This window comes from Oryzias latipes, chromosome 21, assembly GCF_002234675.1.
Source record: "Oryzias latipes chromosome 21, ASM223467v1".
Classification (NCBI taxonomy): domain Eukaryota; kingdom Metazoa; phylum Chordata; class Actinopteri; order Beloniformes; family Adrianichthyidae; genus Oryzias; species Oryzias latipes.
In genome coordinates, this window is record NC_019879.2 from 23,217,897 (window position 1) to 23,245,576 (window position 27,680).

Sequence of the window (27,680 nt, forward strand, 5' to 3'; positions counted from 1 at the left end):
CCAACTCCTGGGATGGAAACAGAGGTGGTGAGTACCCTAGGGCGGCCTCAAAAGGAGAGATCCCGGTGGCAGATGAAGGATGAGTGTTATGGGCGTACTCTATCCATACCAGGAAGGTGGACCAGTCCTTTTCATTCTGTGCCGCCAGACAGCGGAGAGCTGCCTCCAGCTCCTGGTTCGCTCTCTCCGCTTGGCCATTTGACTGGGGATGATAACCAGACGAGAGACTGACCGTGGCCCCCAAGGCCGAGCAGAAAGCCTTCCACACTTGTGACGTGAATTGAGGGCCACGGTCGGAGACAATGTCCATAGGGATGCCATGGTGGCGAAAAACGTGTTGGACCATCAGATCAGCAGTTTCAGTGGCCGTGGGGAGTTGAGGAAGGGGAATGAAGTGAGCCATTTTCGAAAAACGATCAATAACAGTGAGGACAGTAGTGTTACCGTGTGACGGGGGAAGACCGGTGACGAAATCCATGGCAAGATGGGACCACGGTCGATTGGGAGTGGGGAGAGGATGAAGCAGACCTGCCGGAGCAGAGGATGAGGATTTCGATCGGGCGCACGTGGAGCAGGCAGCGACATACTCCCGCACGTCCTTTTCCATGGCAGGCCAATGGAACCTTTTGCGGATGAGGTTCAGAGTCCGGTGAACCCCCCCATGGCAAGCCAAGCGGGAAGTATGCCCCCAGGTAATGACCTCGGACCGGAGATCAGCAGGAACGAACAAGGTACCCCTGGGGACAGGAGGGTGGTTACTATTGTCCCTCAGGGCTTGGAGTACCTTGTTCTCGATGTCCCACGTGAGGGCTCCGATGACGCAGGTGGGGGGAAGGATAGTGGCTGGGGCGCGTTCAGATGGGCTGTACTTTCGGGACAGGGCGTCAGGCTTGACATTTCGGGATCCGGGTCTGTAGGTGATTACAAAATTAAAGCGGTCAAAAAAGAGACACCAACGAGCTTGCCTGGAGTTGATCCGTTTGGCTGAGCGGAGATAGGCCAGGTTCTTGTGATCGGTCCAGACGATGAATGGCTGTTCTGCTCCCTCCAACCAGTGACGCCACTCCTCCAAAGCTAGCTTGATGGCAAGTAGTTCTCGGTTGCCGACATCGTAGTTCTGTTCCGCCGGTGATAATTTGCGGGAGAAGAAGGCACAAGGTTTCATTTTGCCTGTAGAGTCCTCCTTTTGGGAGAGGACGGCCCCCACACCGGTATCAGAAGCGTCGACCTCGACGATGAATTGGCGAGATGGGTCCGGTTGGATAAGGATGGGTGCGGAAACGAACAGTTCCTTCAATTTATCAAAGGCTTGTTGGGCTTCAGTGGACCAGACAAAGGGGTGAGAAGTAGAAGTAAGGCGCGTGAGGGGAGAAGCTATGCTGCTGTAATTACGGATAAAGCGCCTGTAAAAATTGGCGAAGCCTAAAAACTGTTGAAGTTTTTTCCGATTGTCTGGAGGAGCCCAGTTGGTGACGGCCTCCAACTTAGCAGGATCAGGTCGGATGCAACCAGCCTCAATGATATAGCCGAGAAACTGAACGGTTGAAACATGAAACTCGCATTTCTCAAATTTTACAAAAAGCTGGTTTTCCAATAATCTCTCCAGCACTAGACGTACGTGGTGTTCATGTTGGGCCTGATCCTGAGAGTAGATGAGAATGTCATCTAAGTATACGAAGACGAACCGATTAAGGAAATCACGTAGTATGTCGTTAACTAACCTCTGGAAGACTGCAGGGGCGTTGGTGAGGCCAAAAGGCATGACCAAATATTCATAGTGGCCTAAGGGGGTTTTGAATGCAGTCTTCCATTCGTCGCCTTCTTTGATGCGAACCAAATGGTACGCATTGCGGAGGTCTAATTTAGTGAAGATTCGAGCTTGTTGAACGGAGTCAAAAACGGATGTGATTAGTGGCAGGGAGTATTTATCTTTGACTGTGATCTGATTAAGTTCGCGGTAATCGATACAAGGCCTGAGTGTCTTATCTTTTTTCTCCACGAAGAAAAATCCAGCCCCCACAGGGGAGGAGGAGGGTCGTATGTGCCCTAGTGAAAGCGCTTCCTGGATGTACTGTTCCATGGCGTTTCTTTCGGGGCCCGACAGGTTGAATAGCCGCCCCTTAGGTAAAGGAGCACCAGGAAGGAGGGTAATAGCGCAATCGTAAGGTCTATGCGGGGGAAGGGCGCTAGCCTTCGTTTTACTGAAAACCGCTTTTAAGTCGTGGTAACATGATGGAATGGAAGCAAGATCTACCGAGACGGGACTCTCTGTATCAATGGGACACACACGAGGAACCGCGGACAGTAAACAGTTAGCGAGACAGTACGAACTCCATTGAGTGACAGATCCTTGAGCCCAGTTAAATTGGGGATTGTGTAACTTAAGCCAGGAGAACCCTAACACTATGGGAGTATGCGCGGACTGGGTGATGTAAAACTGAACTGATTCCCTATGGTTACCTGACGTGACGAGTAGAATGGGCTTGGTACGGTGGGTGATACGGGACAGGTGTTGTCCCCCGAGGCCAGAAGCTTCAATGGGGGTTTCTAGGGGCTCTGTGGGGATAGACAAGTGGTTAACTACATGAAAGTCAATAAGACTCTGTTCCGCCCCAGAATCTACGAGGGCCCGAAGATCATGAACTTGGAGATCGAGGCATAACTTGACAGGTAAATACATAAATTCTTTACCAGAACTTGTGGCAGATAACTCCCCTCGCGGCCTGTCGTCTAGCGGGGGGCTTGGGAGTTTAAACGTACTGGGCACCCCGAGACTAAATGGCCTTTAGCCCCACAGTAGAAACAGGCTCCAGCTTCGCGTCTTTTGCGCCGCTCCTCTTCTGATAGCCTTGAGTGACCGATCTGCATGGGTTCATCCATAGTCTTGGAGGGGACAGGACATTCAGCATACGGGCCTGGATCGATCGGTGGAGCGTGGACTGACTTAGTTGGATGACGTGGAGGCGGATGATTCCGTTCTTTTTGGCGTTCACGTATCCTAACGTCTGACCTGAGAGCGGCGGCAACTAACTCCTCAAAGGATCGTGCTTCCGGTTGAGAACAAAGGTGGTCTTTAATTTGTTCATTTAAGGACTGGTAGAAAACACCTTTGAGGGCCAGATCGGGCCAGCCAGCTTCAACCGCTAGAATGCGGAAATCGATGACGTGATCGCTAACAGGACGGCTCCGCTGTTTGAGTGCAAGCAGCCGCCGGGTCGCCTCTTCCCGTTTATGAGGTTGGTCGAATATCAGGCGGAATTCGCCGAGGAAACGCTCATAAGACAGGTGAGAGATGGGATTGGCAGAGAGAAAGGCTTGGGCCCACTGGAGAGCTTTGCTTCGTAGAGAATTGACAATGAGTGTGATCTTACTGTGGTCGGTTTGATAGAATCGGGGAGCTTGTTGACATATTAACTGGCACTGCAGCAAAAATCCTCCGCAGGCTTCCACATCCCCGAAGAAAGGTTCCGGTTGGAGTCGGATGTTTTCGGGTGCGGACGGCGATCCGGAAGCGGAGGAAGCTGGGATGACCGGAGTGTGGACTGCGGCAGGCGAAACCTGGGAAAACTGGCTAGTTATTTCATGCAAGGTCTGAGTCATACCATCTATGCGATGAAAGAGATCCTGCTGGGCAGCAGCCATTTGTGACAGGGCGTCCGCTTGACGCCCCAGCATAATGCCTTGTTGGGAAACGGCTAATCTGAGTCCTTCTGGGTCAGCTGGGTCGGGGTTAGGGCCAGTCCGTTCTGTCATGGCTACAGAACACTTTTCGAACCCAGATGCTGGAACCCAGAAGAAACACAGCGGGAGGCGAGCGTGGCAGGTAAGAGATTTAATTCGAGGAGCAGAGAGCAGAGCGTGAGCAGGACTGGATGTCGGTTCCAAACTGGAGACAGAGGTTAGCAGCGTCACTGGTGGATTTCTCCGTAGACAGATGCTGGCGAAGGTTGGGATCCTTGAGGTGGCAGAGGCTCGTGGTGGGACCGCAGGGGAGGACAGATTGGCGAGACCGGCTGGAAGCTGATTCAGGCGACCACTCGTGGTACTGGATTCCTGAAGGTGAGTAGAGAGAGACAGATTTAGTCATGGACTTGACGTAGCAAACGAACTATAGCTTGACTTGAAGACCAACTATGCACCATCAGGGGCAACGGACTGGCGAAGACTGATGATCCTGTGGCTCCTTATGAAGGCGGATGAGGTGATGAGGTAAGTGGTCGCAGGTGTTGAGAATCAGCAGCCAAGCGGAGAGGAGAGGGGGAGGAGGCCGACAGAGGCACCATGTCAAGGTCAGGGTCTAGTTTGAAGTCATGTCCATTCAAGTGGGTTTCATTGTAAGAGTACAATAAAATCCACTTTAGTAAACATTACTTGCAGGAACAACAACAGAAAAATAAATGCACTAAACACCAACTGAACACCAACTTGAATTTCATTGTACATTTTTTCTGTTGTTCCTGGTTGCAGTTGGCAGATTTGCTAAGGTGGTGTCAGGAACTGGTGGTGTAGGACCCGCCATGCAGGAGACGAGGCTTGGTGGCAGAAATTGAAACCTTTAATAAACATGACAAAAACCATGGAAAAACAACAAGGTGGCACAGCAGAGCAGATGACCTGACCATGACATACTAACAACCAGACTCTTAAATAGACTGAGGATAATTAACTCAAATGAAGACAGATGTGAATCACGACAATCCTGAAACTAGTGTAACTGCCAAAGGGACAATTTTAAAACAGAACATGACTAAAAACCATAACATATTCTTCCTGCCAGAAAATATTAGAAGAAGAAGAAAACACAACATAGCTAACAAAAACCACACCAAAAGTTCACAATCCTCACAGGTAGATTCCCGCCACGCTGGCTGGAGGGAAGTACTGCTGTTTTTTCCTCAAAAATATGCTGCATTACAACATTTTAAATGGTGTTTCAATAGGACCCTGACTGTCTCTGTAGGGAAAAAAGCAGGTTCTCTGGAAACATCCAGGTTAAACCATCTAAACATTAACACCAACACTGAGCCAACACTGCCTTTTATTTGGTTAGGAAAATTTCGCATTTCCACAAAATTGTATTTTGTAGTACTTTTAGGGAAAAAAGGATATTTTTTGACAGCAACAGCTGTTTTCCTAGCAGTTAAATAAGCAGTTAACCCCTTAACATTGGATACTTACATCATCAGAAATAGAATCAGCGGATTCAAGCTGATGACATGAACGGCCAAAGAGTTAACAGTATAAGAGCATGAGTTATTTAAGTGTTGTTTAAGTCCCACTCTGATCATCTTTTAATCTATTTTAAAAGTGTTCCCAGTGGTCTTTTTTATTATGATTATGCTGTTTACTGTATAGCCAAAATAAAAACATTTGTGTCGTTTTCTAGAACATATTTTCAGCGGAGCAGCGTTTGTTCATTAGAAATTCGCCTCCGAGTTGTGGACGAGACCGCTGGCGCGGAGCAACCCCACCCTCCATCTTCCCTCCGTTGCTGAGAGTTAAAAGCGGGGAGCTGTTTTTTGTAAATCACAAATTAGCTCTTAGAACAGATTTTTTTGTCCGCTCCGGATTCACAACAATTTGAAGAAAGAAATTCCACAAGTGCAAGATAAAAACACCAAAAACACAATTTTCATGGGAGTGGGTTGTTAAAGAGTTAAATCAATCATTTTCTATTTTGTGGAGGGAGGAATGGGCCCATTATTCATATTATTGGAATGTTATATGCTTAACTTCTACAATTAAATAAAAACACAAACTAATAAAGAGTTTTGTTTTACAAAGCTAATTACAGACATGTGGAGACTAAAATATTTGCTATATTTGCAGCCAAATAGTTTTTTTGCCACTTCTTTAAGTGTGTAACAATGGAACAATCTGCATCTTGATGACATTTCTGATCATTACAAAGGACACACCTAAAGGTACTTACAAGCTCCCCGATCCGTGACTTGTTGTGATTCACAAGCACGACTGGTATTAAAATGGAAGCAAATGTCACTAACACCTGGACAACTTCAACACTCAAAGAATCAGTAAACAAATCTCCGATGTTGAGCAGGAGAGGGAAGCCCAGCAGAGAATGATGAATGGAGCAGGATGAGGAGCCATGAGGAGTAAACTGATCGCTGGATTTGTGGGTGGGGCTTAAAAGCTCTGTTGGTGCATCACCAGATGAATTGACTGCACTGGGGGGGGGGGGCAGATTCCTACAATGAGGTTGATGTGCTGTATCACAGCTCGTGCTGCAACATAATGCTATTTGTTCCACACCAGCACTCTGTGATGTTGCAAGATGTTACTCTCCTTTCGAGTGCTCTGCTGTTGTTAGGGCAGATTTTCAATTTATAGTTATTATGTTGTGGCCTGGGACTCGATTTATACTACAGTCCTGTGGGTGGGCATGAATGTAAATTGATCTAAAGGAGAAAATCCTTGTCAAGAGGGAAAAAAACTATTTGATGTAACACAAAACCCCCACAAAATCTGAGATTGCTTCTGCTTTCATGCACATAAAACATAAGCTATATGTAAACAGATAAACCTAGGGCTTATAGGAGTTAAATGAGTTTTTAGTGGAATAATCTGTTAAATATCTTGGATATTAAAATAAATATCATTAATTACAATGGCTGCAATACATACTATAGGGATGTCAAATTATTATGTCAATTGCAATCAATTACAGAGAATTTTACATATCTTTTTTAAATGGCACAAATTAAATTTTAATTTAGTATGTAAGCAATAATGCCTGACGAGTTTTCCTATTTCAGAAAGTAAAGGGCCTATTTCATGCAAAATCAATTTTTTGAGCGTTTAACTATAATGTTAATTCATCACAAAAAATAACCACAATGCAGCATTTTGCTCCATTCAAGTATTTCTGTGCATTCCTCTAAAAACTTGCGCTTTGAGCACCAGCCCCTCCCAATCCGCGAAAACAAGTGGGTTCTCACATTGTGTCATAAGTAAGTGAGAACAGCCCCTTCCAGGAAGAGTCAGCACTGCTTCCAGACTACAAACGCTGCATTTTATAAGCACAATATGCACATCCATCTTTGCAAAGTTTGGATGTTATTTGTTTTCGTGGACGAAACGAGACACGCCGCCGAGGCTGGTTTTGGCTGACATCATAAAAAAGCCACACCCACACGGAGAGAAAGCCGATGCCTCAGAGATCGAGTTGTCTTACTTCCGGGTAGGAAAAAGAATTGTTTAAATAACTAATATTTCATTGAAAAAAATCATTCTTTAGTGTGCCAAAGGTAATATATTGTGTTATATATGGATGCAGTTTACTCTGAAGGCTTTAGAAAAACATGATGTAGGCCCGGAGGGAAAGTTCACCTCTTCCTGATGACAAAGCAAAAGTTTATTATAAAAAAAAAAGTCTAAATTGTTCAAATCGTCTGGTGTCACCTCACTGTGTCTCAACTTCTTATTTTCTCCTCGCTCTTTGTGTTCTACAGTCTGATAAACTGTAGAATGTCATCATATGTATTTTGATATTAATGAAAAGTTTGTGGTCTCAATATTTTTTGGATTGCGCAGAAAGGATGTATTAAACTGGAGCACTCTCGACCTGATGTTTTCCTTTTTCTTTTTTGTTCTCTGTTGAAAAAAAAGCTCTTGGTTGTGTAAAAGTAAAGGTTGGAAATCTGTTATGATAAATAAAACAAAAGAATGCGACAAAGCCTTTGTTTGTATTATGATATTAGATAATTACCGGTAATTAATTGCATGGGCCTACAAACCACTAAAGGAAATAATGTATGACAACTTTTCAAAAACAAAACCAAACCTTTTAAGAAATACAGGGATTTAAGATGCAATCTGGACTTCAATCTGTTACGTATGATCATTCACATCTCTCTCATCAGTCTGACTGAAAGATAATAATAATAATAAAAATAAAAAAATCAATATACTGTAGATCAATATTTTGAGGTTCCAGTTTCAACCAATTTACACATGCTGGAACTACTGAAAGTCAAATTTATTGTGTCATTTCTTCTCCTTGAAGCAGACTTACATTTCTAAAGTCTTGGCGAATCACAAAGTACAAATAATTACAACTTCAAAACACGGCGTGACTAATCCTGCTACGTAGCGCAGCATCGCAGCAGAGGATTAGCCTGTGAAGGTGACTCTACCTCACACTTTACGTGTGCCAGGTGCTCAGTCAACCTCTGAATCCAAATTGAGGAGCTGTGCGAGGCAGCAAACTCAGGTGAGCTTCCCTACAGTATAAGTTGCCTGTCATCAGCTCCCCCCCTCAGATAAGGACAGATGACCTTTTCTCCAGGTTGTTATAATAAATCAGCTCCAGAGGCAGTTATTCCTGGCAAAGTCCTCCAGTCAGGCCTTGCAGGTTATAATTGAGTTTTAAGGCAGACAGGTGTTTTCCTTGTCACTGCTTGATATGTCAATCTGTCACTTAATACAATAAGTATCAACATTACACAAAATATTCACACACACTATAAACTTTAGGCTTTTTCGTGTTAAATTTAATTCATGTAAAGCATGTGTATCTTCATACAATCAGTAAAAGTGGGTCTTGCTTTAGAACAAGTTGTTCTTTATGTTAAATTTAGAGTTTCTCAGTTAGAGAGGGAAAAAAGCACAAAGTTAATTGTCCCTGTGATAATAGGATCATTTCAGCGGCGCTGCCACGAAATAGGCCTTTTGGGCACATTAAACACAATCTCTAAATCACTGCACATGCTGACTCAGCACTCTGACAACTACATTTAGCCAGATCCATTTTTACACCGGCTCTGTTCGGTCAGCTTGTGAGTTCATGCTGATCAGTGACTGAGTTTAATGCCATCATTCTGAAATCGGAATTTCACAAAGATTTGGAAACAAATCTGGAATATTATCACTTCATTTCTCAGAGAAAAACATCAGGAAACCGTCAAAGCATACCAAGGAATGAAATGAGTTACTGGAATATTTCAGGCATTGAACACCATGATTCTGTAACACTGCTAATAGAGCAAATTTCTAACCATTTGTATGACATTACAGGAACTGAATAAGACATTTAGATATTCATAAATGCCAGACTAGCAAATATTTGACAACTGCACCAATGTGCAAGAATTTGGCAAGCCTTCCACTATGTCCATTACTCTTTGGCAAGCTTTAACTGGTTTCAAAGTTGCTCAAAAAGTCTGACTAGATGATTTTGCAGAAACCAACTTTATGAAAAAGAAACTATCTGTATTTGACAATTTAGAAATAAAAAAATAAAAAGATTTAATTAGGAAGACAAGTACCCCATCTATTCCATGAATTTTAAAAGGTTTAGTATGTCTTTTTTTATTGGGGAAAGAGCAGTCAATGTGTAACATATTTGTATTCTACTCTCTTCTTTGCCATCTCTTCCCTTCTTTAATATAACACATGCAGGCAGAGGTAATGTGATGCTCTGCCCCATAACGCCACACAGTTTGATGTATCTTTGTGCTTCCTTTAATCTAGTGCACCTGGTGACTTCAAGCCTCTCACCTCTGCCTTTGGTGTATAACACAAGGAAAGATTCCGATTTTGCACTAAAATTGTTATTTATGTCACACTGAACCAGAGAGGTGTCTACTGGAGCTTTTGCTGGTGGTGTGGAGGAACCAAATGCTGGAGGCAGGATGATGATTCTTATTTTATTAATTCTGGATGACTTGAGTATCTTTAAGTTGAAGCACAGGTTTACAACCACACATGCCATAAAATGAAGCCATGACAAACTAGCAGAACATTTTACTAATAATTTTAATGTGAAAGGAAGCACGTTGATCAGGGTTGATCAATTAATGACATGATTCAGCTGTGCTGATTGCAAACGCAACCAGGTGAGAGCAAGACAAAACTAAAAATAGAATTAGTTATTATTAGTGGTCAACTTTGAATTAATTCAAAACATGCCCAAGTTTTGAAATAAGTCACTTTTATTCAACCAAAACGTTTGTTTTTGTTTGGAAATGACAAATTAAAACAAATGTACTACTCCCAGAAAGTAATAAAACGATGTACAATTTTTGTATAAACTGTGATGAGTACAGACAGACATTTGCCGGAGGTATGAATGATTTTAGGATATCTAAAACCAACCAAACAGTTGAGTCAAGTACTTGGTGAATGAATGTTTTCCGAAGATAATCAATCATTTTGTTACCTGAAAAAGAATCTATCGGTTTAGAGCCGGATTACAAAAACTGTAAAACTATAAAAGGAATTAACTCAGCAGGTGTGGGATTATATAAATTCGCTTCTTCCCACTCCTTTTCAAGCAATAAATCAAGCTCTACTTGACTTTAGTTAATGATCACTGTATTTAATTAAGCAAAAGTGACTTTTTTGTTTTGTTTTATTTTCTGTCTTTTTAAATTATGCATTTCAGCCCCTGGGCTGGGGGGGGGGCGGGGGACAGCTGTTTGACCACCGGGGGACAGTCTACCAGCTGTCCCCAACTTACCCCCTTCCTCATATAACCTCATAATAGGGTGAGGGGGTGGGGGGCTTAGCCTGCGATGAGCCTTGGGGGGGGGGTTTACTAGGCAGTGCCCCCCCCTCCTATGGTTGCCGTATGGAGTGGGCCCCCCCTCTTTCGGTTTTATTTGCACCTTAGACATGTAGGGCCCTTGGTAGGGGGGGTGCTTGGACATCACTGCCGGCAAGCAGCAGATGTCCTCCTAGCACCCTACCCGCCAATTTTAACCGCACCTTAGACATTTAGGGCCCCTTGGTGGGGGGGGTGAGGGGACATCACTGTGAGTAATCAGGAGATGTCCCCTTAATGCCCTACCCGCCAATTTTAACTGCACCCCCCTTAGTACACACACCCCTCCCCCCTCAATATATACATCCCAACATAAACACACACACATGCACACACACACCCTCTTAAACACACATACACGCACACACATTTTGCAAGGAAGGTGGGACCTAGGACCATCTGTCCCCTGCCTCTTCCCTGGTGGGGGGTACGGGCCCCTTTGCAACGGCGGCCGTGTCCCCGGGGTGCCGGCTTCCTGGGCCCGGCGGTGCTCTCTCCGCGGGGTGGGGGGGTTCACATTACATCTGAGCCGGGGGTGTTGGTGTCCCTGGGGGGTGGGTTCTGGTCCTTGCTCCTGAGCGCTGGGCCCCGCCAAATTTCCAACTGTGGCCGAGCCTGGTCGGGCCATATTTACAACACCCCTTGTGGGCCCTCTTTTTTCCCCGGGGTTCCCCCCTCCTGGGCGGGGGCGGCGGGCCCCTGCCTTGCTCCTCCCTGGACAACCGTGGGCCGGGCGGATGGCTGCCTGGAGTGCGGAGCGGGTCTCCCTTGGGGGGTCCTGGCTCGTACCTGGGGTTGGGGCGGGGGGATGCCCAGAACTCCTGGGTGGTGGTGGGGTGCTCGTCTGGGGCTGTGGGCGTCCCTCTCCGGTGGGGCCCTGCGTTGGGTTCTCCCGGCGCGGCGGGGGGGCTGTTCTCCTGGTTGGGCTGGGGCGGCCCTCTCTTTCCCTCCGTGCCTCCCTGCTCTCTGGCTCTGGGGGCCTTGCGGCGGTCCTGCTGGCCCTGGCCTGGGTGGCGGGCTTGGTCGCCCGGGCGGCGGTTGTTCCCTGCCGGTTTCCGTGTGGCGTGGGGGGGATTCCGGCTGCCGCTGCTGCTGCGGTGGGGGTCTTGGGGTGGGGATGGCTGGGCGCTCTCCCTTCTTCTTTACACATTCCACCATCCATTTTAGAAGAACATGAGCACTCACCTGAGCACGGGTGTTGGCTCACCTTTGCACTGGCGGTTTGCGTGACTGAATGAATGAAATGTTTCACACTAGTTGGTTTTAAGGCATAAGTATGCGTGTGAGCACTATCTGTTTTGTGTACATATTGACAGATGGACATTTTTGCAGCTAGCAGGTGTGTTTGACACTTGGGTGTGTGTGTGGACAGGCTCCGCCCTTTTTGTACTGCATTTGAGCCTTACCATGGTGATTAACAACCAGTAAACTTGTTGCTTTATGCTGCTTCATGGTCCCTTCCCCTCCTACTATCACCCTCCTTCCCCCCCTCTCTCTAACGTCCCTCTCTCTTCTTCCCCTCTTTCCTTTTCCGTCCGGTCCAACACCAAAGATCTTCAAACATGTTTGAAATTAATAAAGTTTGGCCTCAATTACAAAAGGGGTTTATTCAGACATACCTTTGGTTTGTCTGAAGATAAATAACCCCTCTTGTTAAAGTAAAATATGTCCAACACAAGAGGCCCTCAGCTCTCATCTGTTTGCCCAGCTGTTGGACAGGACAAGGTTAAAAAAAAAAAAAAAAAAATAAATAAATAAATAAAAAATTATGCATTTCAACATTTCTGTAATGAGTTTGATAAATATATGTAAATTCTTTATTGCTTTGACTACAATGCTTGAAATAAATCAATCTATCAAATCAATTTTGGTTTGAAATTGTCATGAAAATCTGGTTACATCAGAATCCAAATGTAGGAGAGCACAGGAAGACTTTGCGGAAATGGTTCTTTTTGAGAAAGGACTGTTAAGATTTGACCTATAGAAACTGAAACCATGGACCCAAACATTGACTAAAAGAGATTTATTAAGATATATTGAGAAAGAAACAGCTGTACCTGACCGTGGACTTCGCCTCTGGCACATCTCCCACCCCCAGTCCTCCCCCAACTCCATCTGGATGAAGCTCATCTGCTGGACTATTTAAACATGTAGTTGTAGATTTAGATAAGATAGTTCTTCTCTAAAAGTTCTGGTACATTGCCTGTCCTTCCTGGGGGAGGATCCCTCCTTCATGTGGACACCCCTGAGGTTTCATCTTTTTTTTTCCGTAATCCGTTTTTTTTAGGAGTTTGTCCTTACTGAGAAGGAGGGTCTAAGGGCAGGGATGCCCATGCAGTTTAGTCTGTTTAGTTAGTTTATTTTAGAATTTAACAATAGAATTCTTCATGATCCTTATGATATTATGTTTACTGCACAATTACCGGTATGAAGCCCATTGAGACGACTATTGAATTAAATTGAATTAAACTGGAATGATTTTCAGCTCAAACCTGATGTGATCATTAGAGAGGTAAAGTAAAAACAAGAAAATTGAGTAAAACAACAGCAGAATAAAAAAAAAAAAAGAACAGTTTAAAATCTTGCATAGCTTTGTGGTACAGATGTGTGTTGCTCCCAAAGCAAAAGGAAACTTTTAAAACCTGATGTTCAAACCAGGATTAGTTCGTCCTGTGGTACATAGGACATAATGGCCGTCTCAGGTTTGCATGCTTGAGTACAGAGATAAGACGTTGTGTTTGTGACACCTCATTTCTGCTTTTATTGGCAATCCTTTGGCTGTTTCCTGCCAAGCTTTATGGGAGAAAAAACTTTGAGTTTTTACTCAAAATTAAAAAAAAATTAAATCAACTTTGCCTGGTATAAATAATAACAACAAATTTTAAAAAATAGAGAAATAAAAAAACTTTTCACTCGTAACAAACTTTACATATTATCACAAAATCTCAAAATGTTACATTATAGTAAATGTAAAAATACAGAGAAATTAAAATCAACAAAGTCATTTTTTCAATAAATCAGGAAAATTGCAGTTTGGCTCTGGGTGTGAGAAGGCAGTAGGAGTGTGTCTTTATTCACATAATGCTATAAACTTTATTTTAATGAAGAAAGTATTTTAAGTGTATTTGTTCTGGCAAAAAACTATATCTTATGAAATCACTTCTACCTCAGTAACCTCATTTTTATTTGATTTCCTAAGACTGTGAACATGTGTTAGACATGTGCAACACTGTCTGTGGAAATAACATTTAATTATCAGACCAACTGGTTAACCGATCAGGCCTTCCAGCAATGACAAGTTTGACTAATGACACAAGAAAAGCAATATCCGTTCCCTGGAAGTCTTTGCTTCATATATAATAAACATCCCATCATTTTGATGAACACTTTTCCGCCTAGAACTGAGGATATGACCGGAACTGTAAATCTACTAATCTTTCCTAATTCAACCTGATCTGTTTCCGGAGGACGTTTAGCCTCGGAGCAGATCTGAACCTTCACCTTGTCCACTGAGTGTGTAAATAGCTGGTAAAGATGAGTCTGTGAAGCATGAAACCAGATTTTATCTCATGCTTTTGCTGATGAGTTCAATTAAAGCTTAACATTGAAATGTTATTAAACCAGTTCAATAGTAAGTAAGGAAAGAATCTGTTTGAAAAAATGTTTTTATGAACATCAAGAGATCTTTTTTTTCTGAGCTTGTATAAAAAAGGGAGCCTTAAAATTTGTGTAAGTTATTGAATGTTTGATCAACTAAATGAGCTGCCTCAAGTTAAACGAAAATGTTTTTTATATAAGAAATCTAAAAAAAACTATGTATCTAATCTCTTGATATACCTGGTTTATTTAATTTCTTCGATCTCTTCGTTTAGATTAAAGTCCCACTTCGATCATACTTTGTTCTTCTTTAAAAAGAGTCCCTGTACGTCGTTTAATTGTAATTTTGACGTTTCTAGGTAAAATGTAAAAAACAACAGTAGTTTTCTATGACATAGTTTCTGCAGAGCGGCAGAAGTTCATTAGAAATTTGTTTCCTAGGTTTTCCTGGCTTAAAGCCCCACACAACCCCAACCAAACATTACCGGTGCAACAAAAATGGCAAGCAATATTGGAGCCATATCCAGCCGTACAGTTTGATTCAGATTCCAGCTTGGACGAGAAAAACTAAGACGCACTTGGATCTAGTCGTCTACAAGTGCATCAGAATGGACCAGAGCAGGGAGCTTGTGGCTTGCCAATTGTAGGTCTAACATCAGAACTACAAGCTTTTTTACCGATTGTATTTTTTCGTCTCCTCTTGATCCACAATGATTTAAGTAAGAAATACTCAGAAATTCAATTTTTTTTATATATGCTCTCCATCGTGAGAAAAATACCAAAAATACAATTTTCCTCAGAGTTGGTCTTTAATGTTGCTGTGAACTATAGGATAAACTCTAATGGGGAATCATGACCTCTTTTGAATGATTTGCAAAATATTTATTCCAATCGAAAATCAGCAACATTGAATAAACATTTATTTAAGGAAATTTTTGTGAAGACGTGACTTGATTAATATGTAACGGAACGCAGTCTTGAAAGAACCATTATTTAAAATGTCTTTGAAGTCTTTTTCTTTTTGCATCAAGGCTGATAAGAAATATAGTTTGTCTAAAGATTTTGAAAAAGGAGTCCAGTTCTCATATGTCATTTTTAAAATCTGGTTATATTTAAATTGTTGGGCTATCTCTAAGCTAAGACAAGTGGACTCAACATAAACGTACTTTGGAAAATTAATCCTAAGAGGAAAAGTCTGAAAATCATCAGTCAAATCAGTAACTAATATGAACTTCCGCCTAACGCATTGCTTTGCTATACACTCTGAATGTTTGCCAACTATAAATCAACATTGTACCTGATATTTATGAAAATGAACTAATATCCTCCCTTCTTTTCTTGAAGAATTAATTATTTTTTTCCGAACCTTTTTCTTCTCGGAAAGTTTGACGTGCCTACCTTCTATTATTCTGTAGTCTATTTAACATTGACCCTACAGAAATAGAAATTAGCAATAGGAGTGAATCAGGCACATGTTTTCTTCAACTTAAAAAATAACAAGATTCTTATTATTTTATGTTTTTATTTAGCAAAAGACGCCAGTATATAGATCGATATTGAGTGTTTTAGTTTTTCTGTTTATTCTTGTTTTTCCTTTACATTATTCAGTTTGTAAGTAGACATACTAGTTGAATAATGCCTGAATGACTAAGCTAGTCCTTTTGACGTGATATAGTGATATTGCAGAATGATTAGGTTGGAGTGAGTGGTGTAAAAAATATCATTTTCTAAATGGGAAATGAGGGCAGGCTTACTCTGCTGCAACAGTCCCGCCCACAACTCCGAGATGAATTTCTAATGGACTACTGCAGAAAAGATATCCTAGAAAACAACACAGATTTCTCAATTTTGGCTAAAAACAGCATTATCATAATTAAAAGACAGTTGTGAATTATTTTATGGCAGATCAAAAAATGAATGGAGAGGGACTATTAGCCAGATAGCATCTGTTTTAGAGTTTGTGCTTCTGTCTGTGTCATTAATACTTTCCAGATTTTCAGCTGTTTTCACCCAATGACAGAAAGCCAAGTGCTGCTGTTAGGAAGCCGTTGTGAACGCCTGCTGTGACATTTGAAAAACTCCTGGCAGAGACTTCTTTACTGTCCCCACCTCACTAAACGCCGTTTGTCCTGTGGCTCTCTCCGTCTCTCTCTCATGCTTGTCTGAATGAAGAGCGAGGGACATTAGCGGAATAGTGACCACTGTCTGAATGACGAAAGGCCGCTGTTTTAGCAGATTGATGTTGCCATTAGTGTTGCAAATCTCAAGTCAGAAAAGGGTTTTAGTTGCAGCAGAACTACACCCATGATTGGTTTCTCTGTACTTCTGAGCTCAACATCTATTATGCATAACCAACAAGGAAACTGCTAATGCAGGTTGTATAATTAATTGATTAAAAATGCAGTATAAGCATAAAATTACTGAGACTGCACCGGGAAACAAGGACTAAATAGGCTAACATGAACAGGATGTCTTAAAAGGGAGGCATTTACCTCAGCGCTTTAAACATTGTACTTATGGATATTTATGGAAAATAAAACATGACTCGTGATATTTTTCTGCATAATGTCAAAGTTTCTTTTAAAACACTATTCTATATATATGTATATATATGTATACACATATATATATATATATGTATTCACACACACACACATACATATATATATATGTATTCACACACACACACATACATATATATACATACATACATACATACATACATACATACATACATACATACATACATACATACATACATACATACATACATACATACATACATACATACATACATACATATATATATATATATATATATATATATATATATATATATATATATATATATATATATATATATATATATATATATATATATATATATATATATATATATATATATATATATATATACATATACATATATATATATATATATATATAATATATATATACATATATATATATATATATATATATATATATATATATATACATATATATATATATACACATATATATATACATATATATATATATATATATATATATATAGAGAGAGAGAGAGAGAGAGAGAGAGAGAGAGGGATGGAAACATCAGGAGGAAAGCCTCAAGCAAGGAAAGCATAACCAGTTGTTTCTAAAGAATGTAAATGTTTCTTGGAATACAATACTTGATGGACAGATGAAGCCTGTCCTGAGGCTTTTTGGATGAGAGACACCAAAAAAATAAAAAAACAAAATAAAATAAAAAACAACAGCAAATGTTAACCCATTGTTGATAAAAAATATGCATCAAATCACTTATACTCCACACTTACATTAATATTACATGTACTGAACATAACAGTAACAAATGTTTCGTTTTTTTCTCCGTCATATCGTGAAATGAATTCAGGCGTTAGGGGGTCAGAAATCTGAATTTAAAAATAATCCGTAAAACTACCAGTACTGGCAGATTAGATGGAAACCAAATGATTTATTTTGCTTTCTAGAAGAAAACCTTCACTTTCATCTGAAAACAAAACTGGATGCATGTGCTGTAAAGCAAGTCAGTTCCCATTTACTCAATGTTTAATATATTCTCTTTATAGCAGACATACGCACATTCTTACTGGCTTGTTAAAATAACAACATTGTGATTGTATATTTATGGAAACTGTGATGGAGTGGGTCATGGTAAAGTTACCTCTTTTTCTTAAATAAAATCCAACATAGAGCAAAAGATGAAGCCCTGGACCACAGAAATATTGATTGAAAGAAACAGAGGACAGATCATGGCTTTTGGCTGTCAACATCTGAGCAAGATAAATTATTTTAGATCCCAGAATAAATGGGTGCGTTCCACTAACTCATGCTTGTTAGTTTTGCCTTTGTGACAGATTTAGTGACAGAATTTCTAATCAATATAAAATATTCGTGACTAACTGATCTGAAATTAGTTTTATATAAGTGACTGGATCACGTTTAAGGATAATCTGTTTAGGGTAATTACATTCAGTGAATCCTTTGGAGATCTTTGTATGGAGTTTACCATTTTCTTCATATGCAAGCATTTGTTAGCTCTGCTATTTCCGAAAACAAGCTTTACAGGTTATTATGAAACTTTGACCTATCATTTGGAGTGTACATGTCTGTGTAAATATCTTTCATTGATGTATCTTGGGTTCAACTTGGCTTAACTTGAAATAAGACTCCAGCATCCTTATACAACCTTTTCTTTTTTTTTTTTGCTTTAATCTTCTTTTTATTGGGGTAATTTCAGTTAGTTCTTGGAGAACAAAAAGTGTATATGTTTTTACTGTATGAGGATCAATATGATCTAATGTACTATAAATGCATTTAAAAAGTATTTATATTTATTTCATATTTATATTTATTACTGATGAAACTGCATGATGATTTCAAAGGCACTCCAAGGCCTCCATAGTTTTAATGTAGAAATGAGTTCAGGTAAACATTGAAGTCAGTTGGCAACCCCTGCACTTGGTAGTTTTTCTATTTTATTTCAGAAAGCAGCAGTTGGAAACCGTCTGGACTCGGACAGCTTCATCTGCGGTTACTCAAACACAGAACCAGAGATTTGGATTGCTTTACAGGAATCACTGTGTAATTGAATAAATGTTGAGCCTGTCTGCTTAAGAGTAGTAGTTTCACCCACACCTAACAAGAACCTTAGAGAATATAGGAGTGGAATAAAAAATATAAAGATGGAGAACTTAGAAATAGTTGTGCTAAAAATTATTATTAAATTTGCACATACTGTAAAAAATAAAAAATAAAACTGTTTAAATGTTTGACATTCACTTCTTTTTGTACTGATAAGCTAACATTAAAGCCACAATAGCAGAACCAAAAGTTGGTCCAGTCACTGGTTTGTAAATAGGTGTGAGTATCAGCTTCTAAATTAGTTTCAACTCAAATAAATTATAATCTATTAAAGATTTTGATATTCATTCAAATTTCCATTCAATTACAAACTTTGGTTATTTATGAATATTATTTTTGCATAAAAAGCTTTTTTAATTAAATGAAAAAAAATCTTACATTAAAAAATAACTTAAAAGGAGTCCCTTGCCTCAAAAGAGATAAAAGCAATATTTTGCAGTTGATTCACAGATTTGACAAATTAACATAGATTTTCAAATTAATCATTACATTTTCTGTTAATTTAATTGACATTTTTCTTTACTCAGCCCTATTTGTAAATGAGTATAATTTCTGGTGACATCTGTAAGAGCTCGCCAGGGGTGGAAACTTTTTGTAAAATGAAGCAGTCTATGATTGGTCAGGTTTTTGAAGACATTATCTACTCAGTGGTCTTTTACTTGAGTATAGTATCAAAAATCTGTTTGTTTTTTTAGTGTCTTTATGATATTGTCCATGAATGATTTCAGGCTAGACTAGTTGGACATTGAACATATGCCAACCAGACATCCAAAGAGCTGCTGAAACCATCTTAGAGGAACACAACATACTCGATCAGATAAACTTTACAGTGCGGCACTATGAGGAACTGTCTCCAGAAAGCCCAGTGGCTGCTCCACTTCTCCCCTGACTGACAGCACACTCCAGTCCCGCCGCAGAGTTCGACACACGCAATGATCCAGCCTGACACGCCTGACCTTTCCAGGGCCACACGGCTAGCTCGCCATGCGGCACACCAGGCTCGACTGAAAAGGCCACACAGGTTATGCCATCACAGCCCCGCAATGCTTCTCCTTACTGCCACCTCAGGACCCAAAAAAATGTACATCTTTGGGAAAAAAAAATCTGAAAGACTGGAAAGCCGCTTGACAATTTCCCCCAAAGCTGAGGAACAGGTAAAGTTTTTTTAGACAACTAAGTTTCTCATAGGTAACCTTTTTTTTTGTACTTTGACCTAATCAATATTTTAATAAAGGCATTTCTCAATTATGAGGATGACATTTGCATAACGCTTTCAGTCATTTCACTGAGTAGAGGTGCTTCATAAAGATGCTGCCTTGAGAGAGTGCGTCTAGTTTAATGACATGTCTGCCAACAGTCTTTGTCGTGGAAGTGTAATCTCAGAAAGGATGGAGCAGGAGCCACTAAAGGACAAACATCCAGAGGATTGTAAGTGCAGAGCAGGCGCTGCAGCTGTGAAATGAAGAGCTGTCGCATCCAGTGAGCACTTTGCTAAGTAAAGAAAACACTTGGCACAGCAGAAATAAATCATGTGCTTGTGTATTTTGCTGAATGATTGTATTTTTTTATAGAAGAGAGAAGGGTATTCTCTGCAGTTCAAAAATCCAGCTTAGGTGTTGGTCAGTTCTCTTGGTCTTTCATCCATGCCCTGAAAAAGTGGCTTTATAAATGGATTTTTTTCAGTCACTAACCTGAACTGTGACGTGATTATAAAATGTGCATAGTAGAAATGTTTAAGCAAAATTCACAGTAAATTGCTAGTACAGCCATTGCATTGTGTATTGCAACTTGAAATAGGTTTTTAAATATAGAAAAATATCAGTCAAAAAAAATTAATGCATGCAGAAATATTCTAAACTCAACTGTTAAGTCTTTTTTTCTGAAAAAACCCTCTAAAAACATATCATACAAAAGAAAACTACATAAAAAAGTTTAGTTTTAGTGGAAAATGTGTACAAAATACTTATTTGAATTATTTCAGCTACTTAAATCTGATATTCATTGGATAGATTTGTGTTCAATTTAGTGATATGCATAATAAAAAAATTGTAACCAAGGTTACACAGAAACAAGTTGATTGAAGTAGAAAATTCTGAAGACTAAATTACTTAAAATGCAAAATGCCAGAAATTGGCAGGTTTTGCTTTAGATCAGGGATCTGCAACCAGAGGCTATGAGCCACATGTGACTCTTTTATCCCACCATTGTGGCTCTTCGGCTTCAAAGTAAAAAGCTAACGGTTTGAATAAATAGGTTTAAGTTTTGTCATTTATTTTTAGATTTAGACATTTGGCCCACAAGCCGGACTTTGGACATGCCTGCTTTACAGTACAACTGCGGGACAGCAGGATGTACTTTATTTTGAAAGGAACTTGTATATGTTACTTTCCAAAGTAATAAAAATAAAATATTACACTTTTAGAATTAAATTATTGAAAAAATATAAGCTGCATAAATAAATGGCTTAATGGCCACAAATGTATAAATAAAGTGTTAGAAATCCATGAATACTTTCTATTTTGATATTAAGCCGCATCATGATGAGGCTTTTAATGTGAAAATGAACTTTTTGAAGGGGTCCCAGGGGCCCCAGAACTTCCTCGCGCATCAGAAACTCGCTTGTTACCTCTTCTTGCTCTGGGCCTCCTTCTTGTCCATCACGACGGGAACACAGTTCGTCAGCTCGGTCCAGTCCGCGTGCAGCCCGCAGCTCCAGCCGGTGGAGAACCGGGAGAAGAGCCAGCTCTCCTTCTTCCCCGGCCGGTGGCAGGTGCATTTCTTCTGGCCCGCCTTGCAGTCGCACGGCTGCTCCAAGCGAATATTCCTCACCAGGTGTCTCCCGAAAGTGGTCCCCCCTGTCTTCTGGATGTGCAAAAACACAATCACGTCGTCCCCTCTGATGTTGAACTCCACATGGCGGTCGAGGTCTCTGTCGGTGAAGTTGAATTTGGACGGTATTCTTGGAGGCGCGTCATCCTCCAGGTCTTGGTCCCTGTAGAAGTCGTCGGTGTCCTGATACGGGGATGGGAGCAGGCTCACTCCGCGGAATTTCTCCTCCGTCTTAAAGTGGCACGAATTGCTGCCCGCCGGACAAATGTACTGGTACCCGATCATAACGAAGAGGACTGCCAAGACGGGGACCAAAACGAGCTTGTTGGATCTATCATCCATTATCTCACCCAAGTGTCTTCATTCCATTACCGTGAATAATTGGCTGCACTCGGGGACTCTTCCCTGATCAATATCCCTCCAAGCATCAGACAGATTAAAGGTGCTTTTTACCTGAATGCCACATGTTGAGCATCCTCCAAAAGCGCACGCGGGCTGCAAAAGCCTTCAAAAGTCACGGCGTTTCAATGTTTTGCCGTCCAACTTCTGCAGCCGGTGAGGGGCTGCGTCGGTCCTGACGACTCCCATGCTCCCGAGTCAAGTTCAACAACGAAGCCACGTGAAGAATCAGAGAGTGTCTTTGGAGTTTCTGTCCTCTTTCGTTTGAGCGCCGATCCTGCGCAGGCTAAAAAGATGATCAGTGTACGAGCTTACTTCGGAAAAGATCGCGCGTCTCGGAGTGATGAACTCGGTCCTTCGGCAGCAGCAGCAGCAGCAGCAGCATCCTCTGCAGGCGCAGATGCTCTGACTCTGTGCTGCATGGAGCAGAGCTCTGAGAGGCTGCTGCTGCATCCCAACCGACAAAGGCGCGTCCTGCTGTGGCCGTGGATGGACTGGGAGAGCCAATCTATCCAGAATTGTATTTCTTCTTCTTCACAGAACACAAAGCGGAAAAAAAACAACATTAAATGAACATCACTTATAGGTTCTCCCAAATGACATTTTAGATATGAAACTATTTTATCCCACAGTTTTGGTGACTTCTATACCTCTACAAGCCATATTTAAGAATGTATTGCTTGAAAAAAAATAACCACAAAGAGTATTAAAAAACATTTTTTCTTTTTTAATATCTTTAAAAAATTAGTCTTAAACCACCAAATTTGCTCAGAATTAAGTCTGGCAAGTAATTATAGTTTTATTAGTGTAAAAATGGAAAAAACCTATAGTTTCCACACTCACGCAGTTTACATGAATTTTCCACACATAAAATATTACCAACATCCTCCTTTAGCCTCCTGTATAGTTAATAAAAAGAATATTTGTATTTAAATATAATTTTATATAATTTTAAAAATCATTTGTATTTACAATTATTGTAAGTATTTACCAGTGTAAGTCTGTAGGAAGTCTCGCTGGCTCACTACCTGATATATAAAAAACCCAAATAACATTTAAAGGGCACTGATTTTGCAAAAAACGTTTGAACATCAGCGGTTGTTCATTTAGCTGCCTGTTTTTATGCCTGAAAGATTTGAGCTTCACAATTACATCTTACTTCCCCCTACTACCACAATTTTAATTGATATTTAAGTAAAAACCTAAAAAAAAATGCAAAATTTATTTTATACATTTTAATACCTTTTTTTTAAAACATATACATTCAACACGAATAACAATCCTTGCAAGGCACCCCAATTTGTGCTGTCCCTCGAAACTCGCTAGCCGCTAGCTTAGTTCATGTTCTGCTGGTGTGAAATCCTGAATTCTTCGCTTTTTATGGAAGCAGATAGGCATCACATGTGGGGTAGAAAAATGCGTTTGATGGTAAAAATATCAGCATTTAAATGTCTTTCATCCCCACAATGACGCGTTTAAGCCTTTGCAGTACTGTCACTTTAGATATTCTACTGTACCGTTATTCCTCTTGACAGAGTTCACTTCAGATTTATTTACAGCTAAACTAACTTTAGCACTTTAACAACTCTTCGCGTCTCAATTAGCGGCTTTTATTGCGGATGGTTTAAAACGTTAAAACAACAGCAAAATGCCCCATTTACTGCCGTCTCTGTTAAAAGTTCAAATTGTGATGGTTTATTGTTAATCTGTGTAGCAACGTTGTGTTTGGGGGTTATGCTTTTGAGTACGTGGCAGTGACTGACATCTCTGCTAGTAAAAGCTAAGGACTTTAGTGGCGGAGTGTTTGTTCCACTATGACATTGAAGAGCGTTATAACGCTGACCCTGCTGCTGCTGAATGCGCATCAAGCAAAGTCAACATCGAAAGGCGTCACTGCCAGTCTGAAAGCGAAGTGGAGCATGACCCCGTTCCTTCTGGAGACCAGGTACAGCAGTGTTTCTGTGAGAATAATGCAGCATGGACTCTCAATGACAACACCAGCACGGATGGAAATGTTAAGACCATAAACTCTCAATAGATTTGATTTTCATCAACTATTTACTAAGTCTTTCTGTGAGGAAAAGCATGATCTTTCTTTTAATTTTGAATTAATTAAGGGTAATTAACACTTAAGTACTTTGTGATTGTGTAATTATACCTTAATTGCTAAATATTTAAGGATTAAAGCATCCCAATACCTAATATGTAGGGAAATTTATCTTACTTTTTTTTTTTTTTTTACTTAAAAGATCAATACAGATCACAAACACTACTTTGTAAGTTTAAAAAATTAAGAAAAAAAATCCCCAAATGTTATTTTCATCTTAAAGGAAATAAAATATAATAAACTTTGAAAAATTAATGACACAAGTAATGTAATATACAATAAAAATAATAATAATAATAATAATAATAATAATAATAATAATAATAATAAAGCTACAGTCTACAAAACCTAGCCTCAGTATTGGAAGAATACAAAAACTAGATTTCCAATGCTTTATAATTAGGATGACATTTTAATAATTCTATCATGGGCAAGAATGAGTACTCTTATTTCACAAATATATATATATATATATATATATATATATATATATATATATATATATATATATATATATATATATATATATATATATATATATATATTGAATTGAAAAAATGTTAGAATTTGTGTGACATTCTCTTGTATTGTCATTACAAAGTTCTGTGACTTTAACTTTTAAATGTCCATTTATTATTAGTGTTCTATTAATTGGAAATGTGCAATATCTAAAATAAAAATATATGAATATATTTTAAAAAAGGCGATGCTCACGATCTGAAATTTAAAACAAATGATATTTTTCATCAGCCTAAATAATTAGGCTACCTGTTTTATTTTTGTTTTGTTTTTCATATTTAGGAATTATACATTTGAAAAACAAAATTGAATTTTTAAAAATATAATTTTATCCATCAAGGACAAACTCCATCAGGAGAAAAGGTCAAAAAGTGAATTTTCTAACTTTACTGGATGTAATGTTTAGGCTTTTGTGAAAAAGTCACCTGTGAACAGGCAATTCTGTCTCTTTAGTGTTTGGAAATGCTCTGCTATCATAGTCCAGACTGCATTAAAAGAGAAGTGATGGCAAATTATTAAAACAAATGAAAATACTAAAATAGGTCCTCATTTTTTCTCTATGCAGTGAATTTATTGGAGAAGATGGAAATGAGAAATTCTGGCAGTTTGTCGACACGGTGAAGGAACTGACAGTCTACAAGCAAGGAGGTTTGTGTTCTTTCTAATAGTATGCGTTAATCCAGGTCAAATCGATCTTTTTCTTTTCAAATCTTTTACTTTGTTTCCAATGTTGATCCCACAGAGTCGGTTCGCTCGTATTACAACTTGATCATAAAGAAAGCAGGACAGTTCCTCACTGATCTTCAAGCTCACCTCCTCAGATTTGCTCTGGCCCTGCGCTCTTACTCACCTGCGATCCATTCATCGCAGCAGGTACTGCCTTTGTTTATTTATTAAAAAAGGTAAAGACATAAAAATGTTTTTCAGAAGTGGGTTTTTAATGTAAGAAAGACCTGGTTCATGCTGCAGATGTTACTTTAGATAGGACTAATCAAACAGTTGTTCTTAAGTTCTTGCAGTCATGGAACATTTTCTCAAAAGGCCGTGAATATTCCTAAAGGATTGAGTCGGTCAAGAGTCAAACTGAGCATGTGCAAAGGCAGCATGTGACACACATGTAGAGCATTTCATCCTGATCCATATTAGAATATTACACCACAAATAAAGAATGCTAGAGAAGAAACAAAAAGCAAAAACATTGTGCTCAAACTTTGTGGTGCATTCATTTTCATGTTCAGTTCATAGATCCTCACCTGTACAGTTATTATTTTTTAAATCTTGTAACGGTACAGGTCGATTTGATTAACAACTCTGCTCAGTCAGATCAATCTGGTTGGATTGTAGGAATGTAATTAAGTCAATTATTTGTTACACCCTAAATACAACAGAATAACACATTTTGTGTATCAATTCTGATTTTTAGTTGAAGGGAGTCTGTGGTGAAACTATCAATAGACTGCTCCACTTGACGCTTCTTCTGGGTTTAATTCAACAAAAACTGAAGGACTTCTGTCATGTGTTGGCTTGGTAGTAATAAACGGTGAGGAGAGTCTTGGTAAACTATTGAATATTTACAGACTTTTTTATGATCTGGAACGTTTTAATTGTAATCCATGTTGATTTATTGAAAACGAAGCAGAACAAAATAAAAAATGGAGGAGGGAACTCCTCCACCTCCCCACCCAGCACCCCTCCATCATCTTCCAACGCATCCCAATTAAAACAATCCATCTCTTTGGTTCATTTTCGTTATTCATGTCTTATGTTTAACCCATGATATAAATTGTAATTTAGATGGTTAGATGATAACGCTTTAATACATCTACACCCAATCACGCTGCACAAACAAATGACACGCCACTGGGTCTATCAGGAAACTAGAAATCCAAAACTTAACACAACACAGTTCTTAAATGAACATATACTAGGCGATGTTAAGCTACAAATAAATTTAAAAAGTTAAGATTCCTCAATATTTATCTGACTGGCTCCTACACAAAGCAGAACAAAACCAAACATGGAAGCTAGTCAATACATCCAATGGCATGAATGGAAAGCCAGTATTCATTCTTTTATAAGAATTTCTGCATGAAGACCGACAATCTGGGTCTTATGGTTTCCTTTGTTGGTCTGAAACAGCTGGAAAACAGCACAGTGCTTCTTTGACGGGTTTTTGCACAAATGATGACGCAAATCAAAATGATCAATTTTACAACTGTGGAGGTTGTGTTTGCTTGCTCATCTGGAGGTTTCAACTATGTCTTCACACAATGTAATCGTTTTTAATGCTGCCTGTCAAGTCAAACGATTAGGCAGTTTGTTTAGGCTGTTTGGACTCCACCATTATGTAGTGAGAAAGTTGGGAATCATGGAGGAAAATTCACTTTTCCAGGAAATGTCATACTCAGAACTTGTTCAGATGAAACCCCAAAGCTAAATGTTCCGTGCAGTAAATAATTTACCACCAGTAAAAGCATGAATTCTGCTGGAAGCTATAGTCTCCTGTTCCTATAGAGATCATTTCAAAGAATCTTGGCTTTTCTGTGTTGTATCTGAATAAAGCCTAATATTCATAGCTTCCTGACTCCCAGCAATGCAAATTTGTCCGCTGTAGAGGACATTTCTAAACCTGAATATTAACTCTTTTTTGGTTTCTACAGAGGACATTTAGGGCTTTTTAAATTAATTAAATATGAAGGGGTGGGGCTCTGGGAATTTTAATTTTTTGGTGGATTTAAAAAAAAGGTTTTCTCGAGTTGACAGGAAGGAAGTGGAAGCAAATTTCTCTTTCAAATGGCTGAAGTGGGAATGGAAAACTGCTTTTTCCAGAACAAAGCTGCTGAAAACCAGATGAAAATATGGAGACAAAGAGTTCAAATGTTAGGAATTGTGGGTAAAAGGCATTTGTTTTGAAGTCAAACGAGAACTTAATATTAAAACCATGTCACTGAGTGCCAAACTGCTGAAAATGAGAAAACATCTTGATCTGACCTA

At 39.7% G+C, this 27,680-nt stretch overlaps 2 protein-coding genes and 1 long non-coding RNA gene across 7 annotated transcripts in view; 1 reads left to right on the plus strand and 2 right to left on the minus strand.

Annotated features, from left to right (window-relative positions):
* The window catches only part of hs6st3 (heparan sulfate 6-O-sulfotransferase 3), a 97,576-nt gene extending 74,442 nt beyond the window's left edge, over positions 1-23,134 (minus strand). The window contains exons 1-2 of the mRNA XM_023951028.1: positions 23,052-23,134; positions 21,459-22,592 (exon numbers count right to left, since the gene is read on the minus strand). Coding sequence (XP_023806796.1) covers positions 21,459-22,003 — 545 coding nt within the window. The 5' untranslated portion in view covers positions 22,004-22,592; positions 23,052-23,134. The remainder of the gene's footprint in view (positions 1-21,458; positions 22,593-23,051) is intronic.
* Positions 3,818-4,185, minus strand: LOC110014223. Its single transcript, XR_002289345.2, has 2 exons — positions 4,140-4,185; positions 3,818-4,053 (listed from the first exon to the last, which is right to left on the minus strand). It is a non-coding gene; the product is annotated as an uncharacterized LOC110014223 (long non-coding RNA).
* Positions 23,135-23,366: 232 nt separating the features above from the next.
* The window catches only part of uggt2 (UDP-glucose glycoprotein glucosyltransferase 2), a 49,866-nt gene continuing 45,552 nt past the window's right edge, over positions 23,367-27,680 (plus strand). For 4 of the 5 annotated variants that reach the window (XM_020712947.2, XM_011489835.3, XM_011489837.3 and 1 more), the window contains exons 1-3: positions 23,373-24,005; positions 25,252-25,334; positions 25,429-25,559. In XM_020712947.2, the coding sequence (XP_020568606.1) occupies positions 23,875-24,005; positions 25,252-25,334; positions 25,429-25,559 (345 nt within the window). In that variant the 5' untranslated portion in view covers positions 23,373-23,874. Of the gene's footprint in view, positions 24,006-25,251; positions 25,335-25,428; positions 25,560-27,680 lie in introns of all 5 variants that reach the window. The other variant, XR_002292728.2, reaches the window with a different exon arrangement.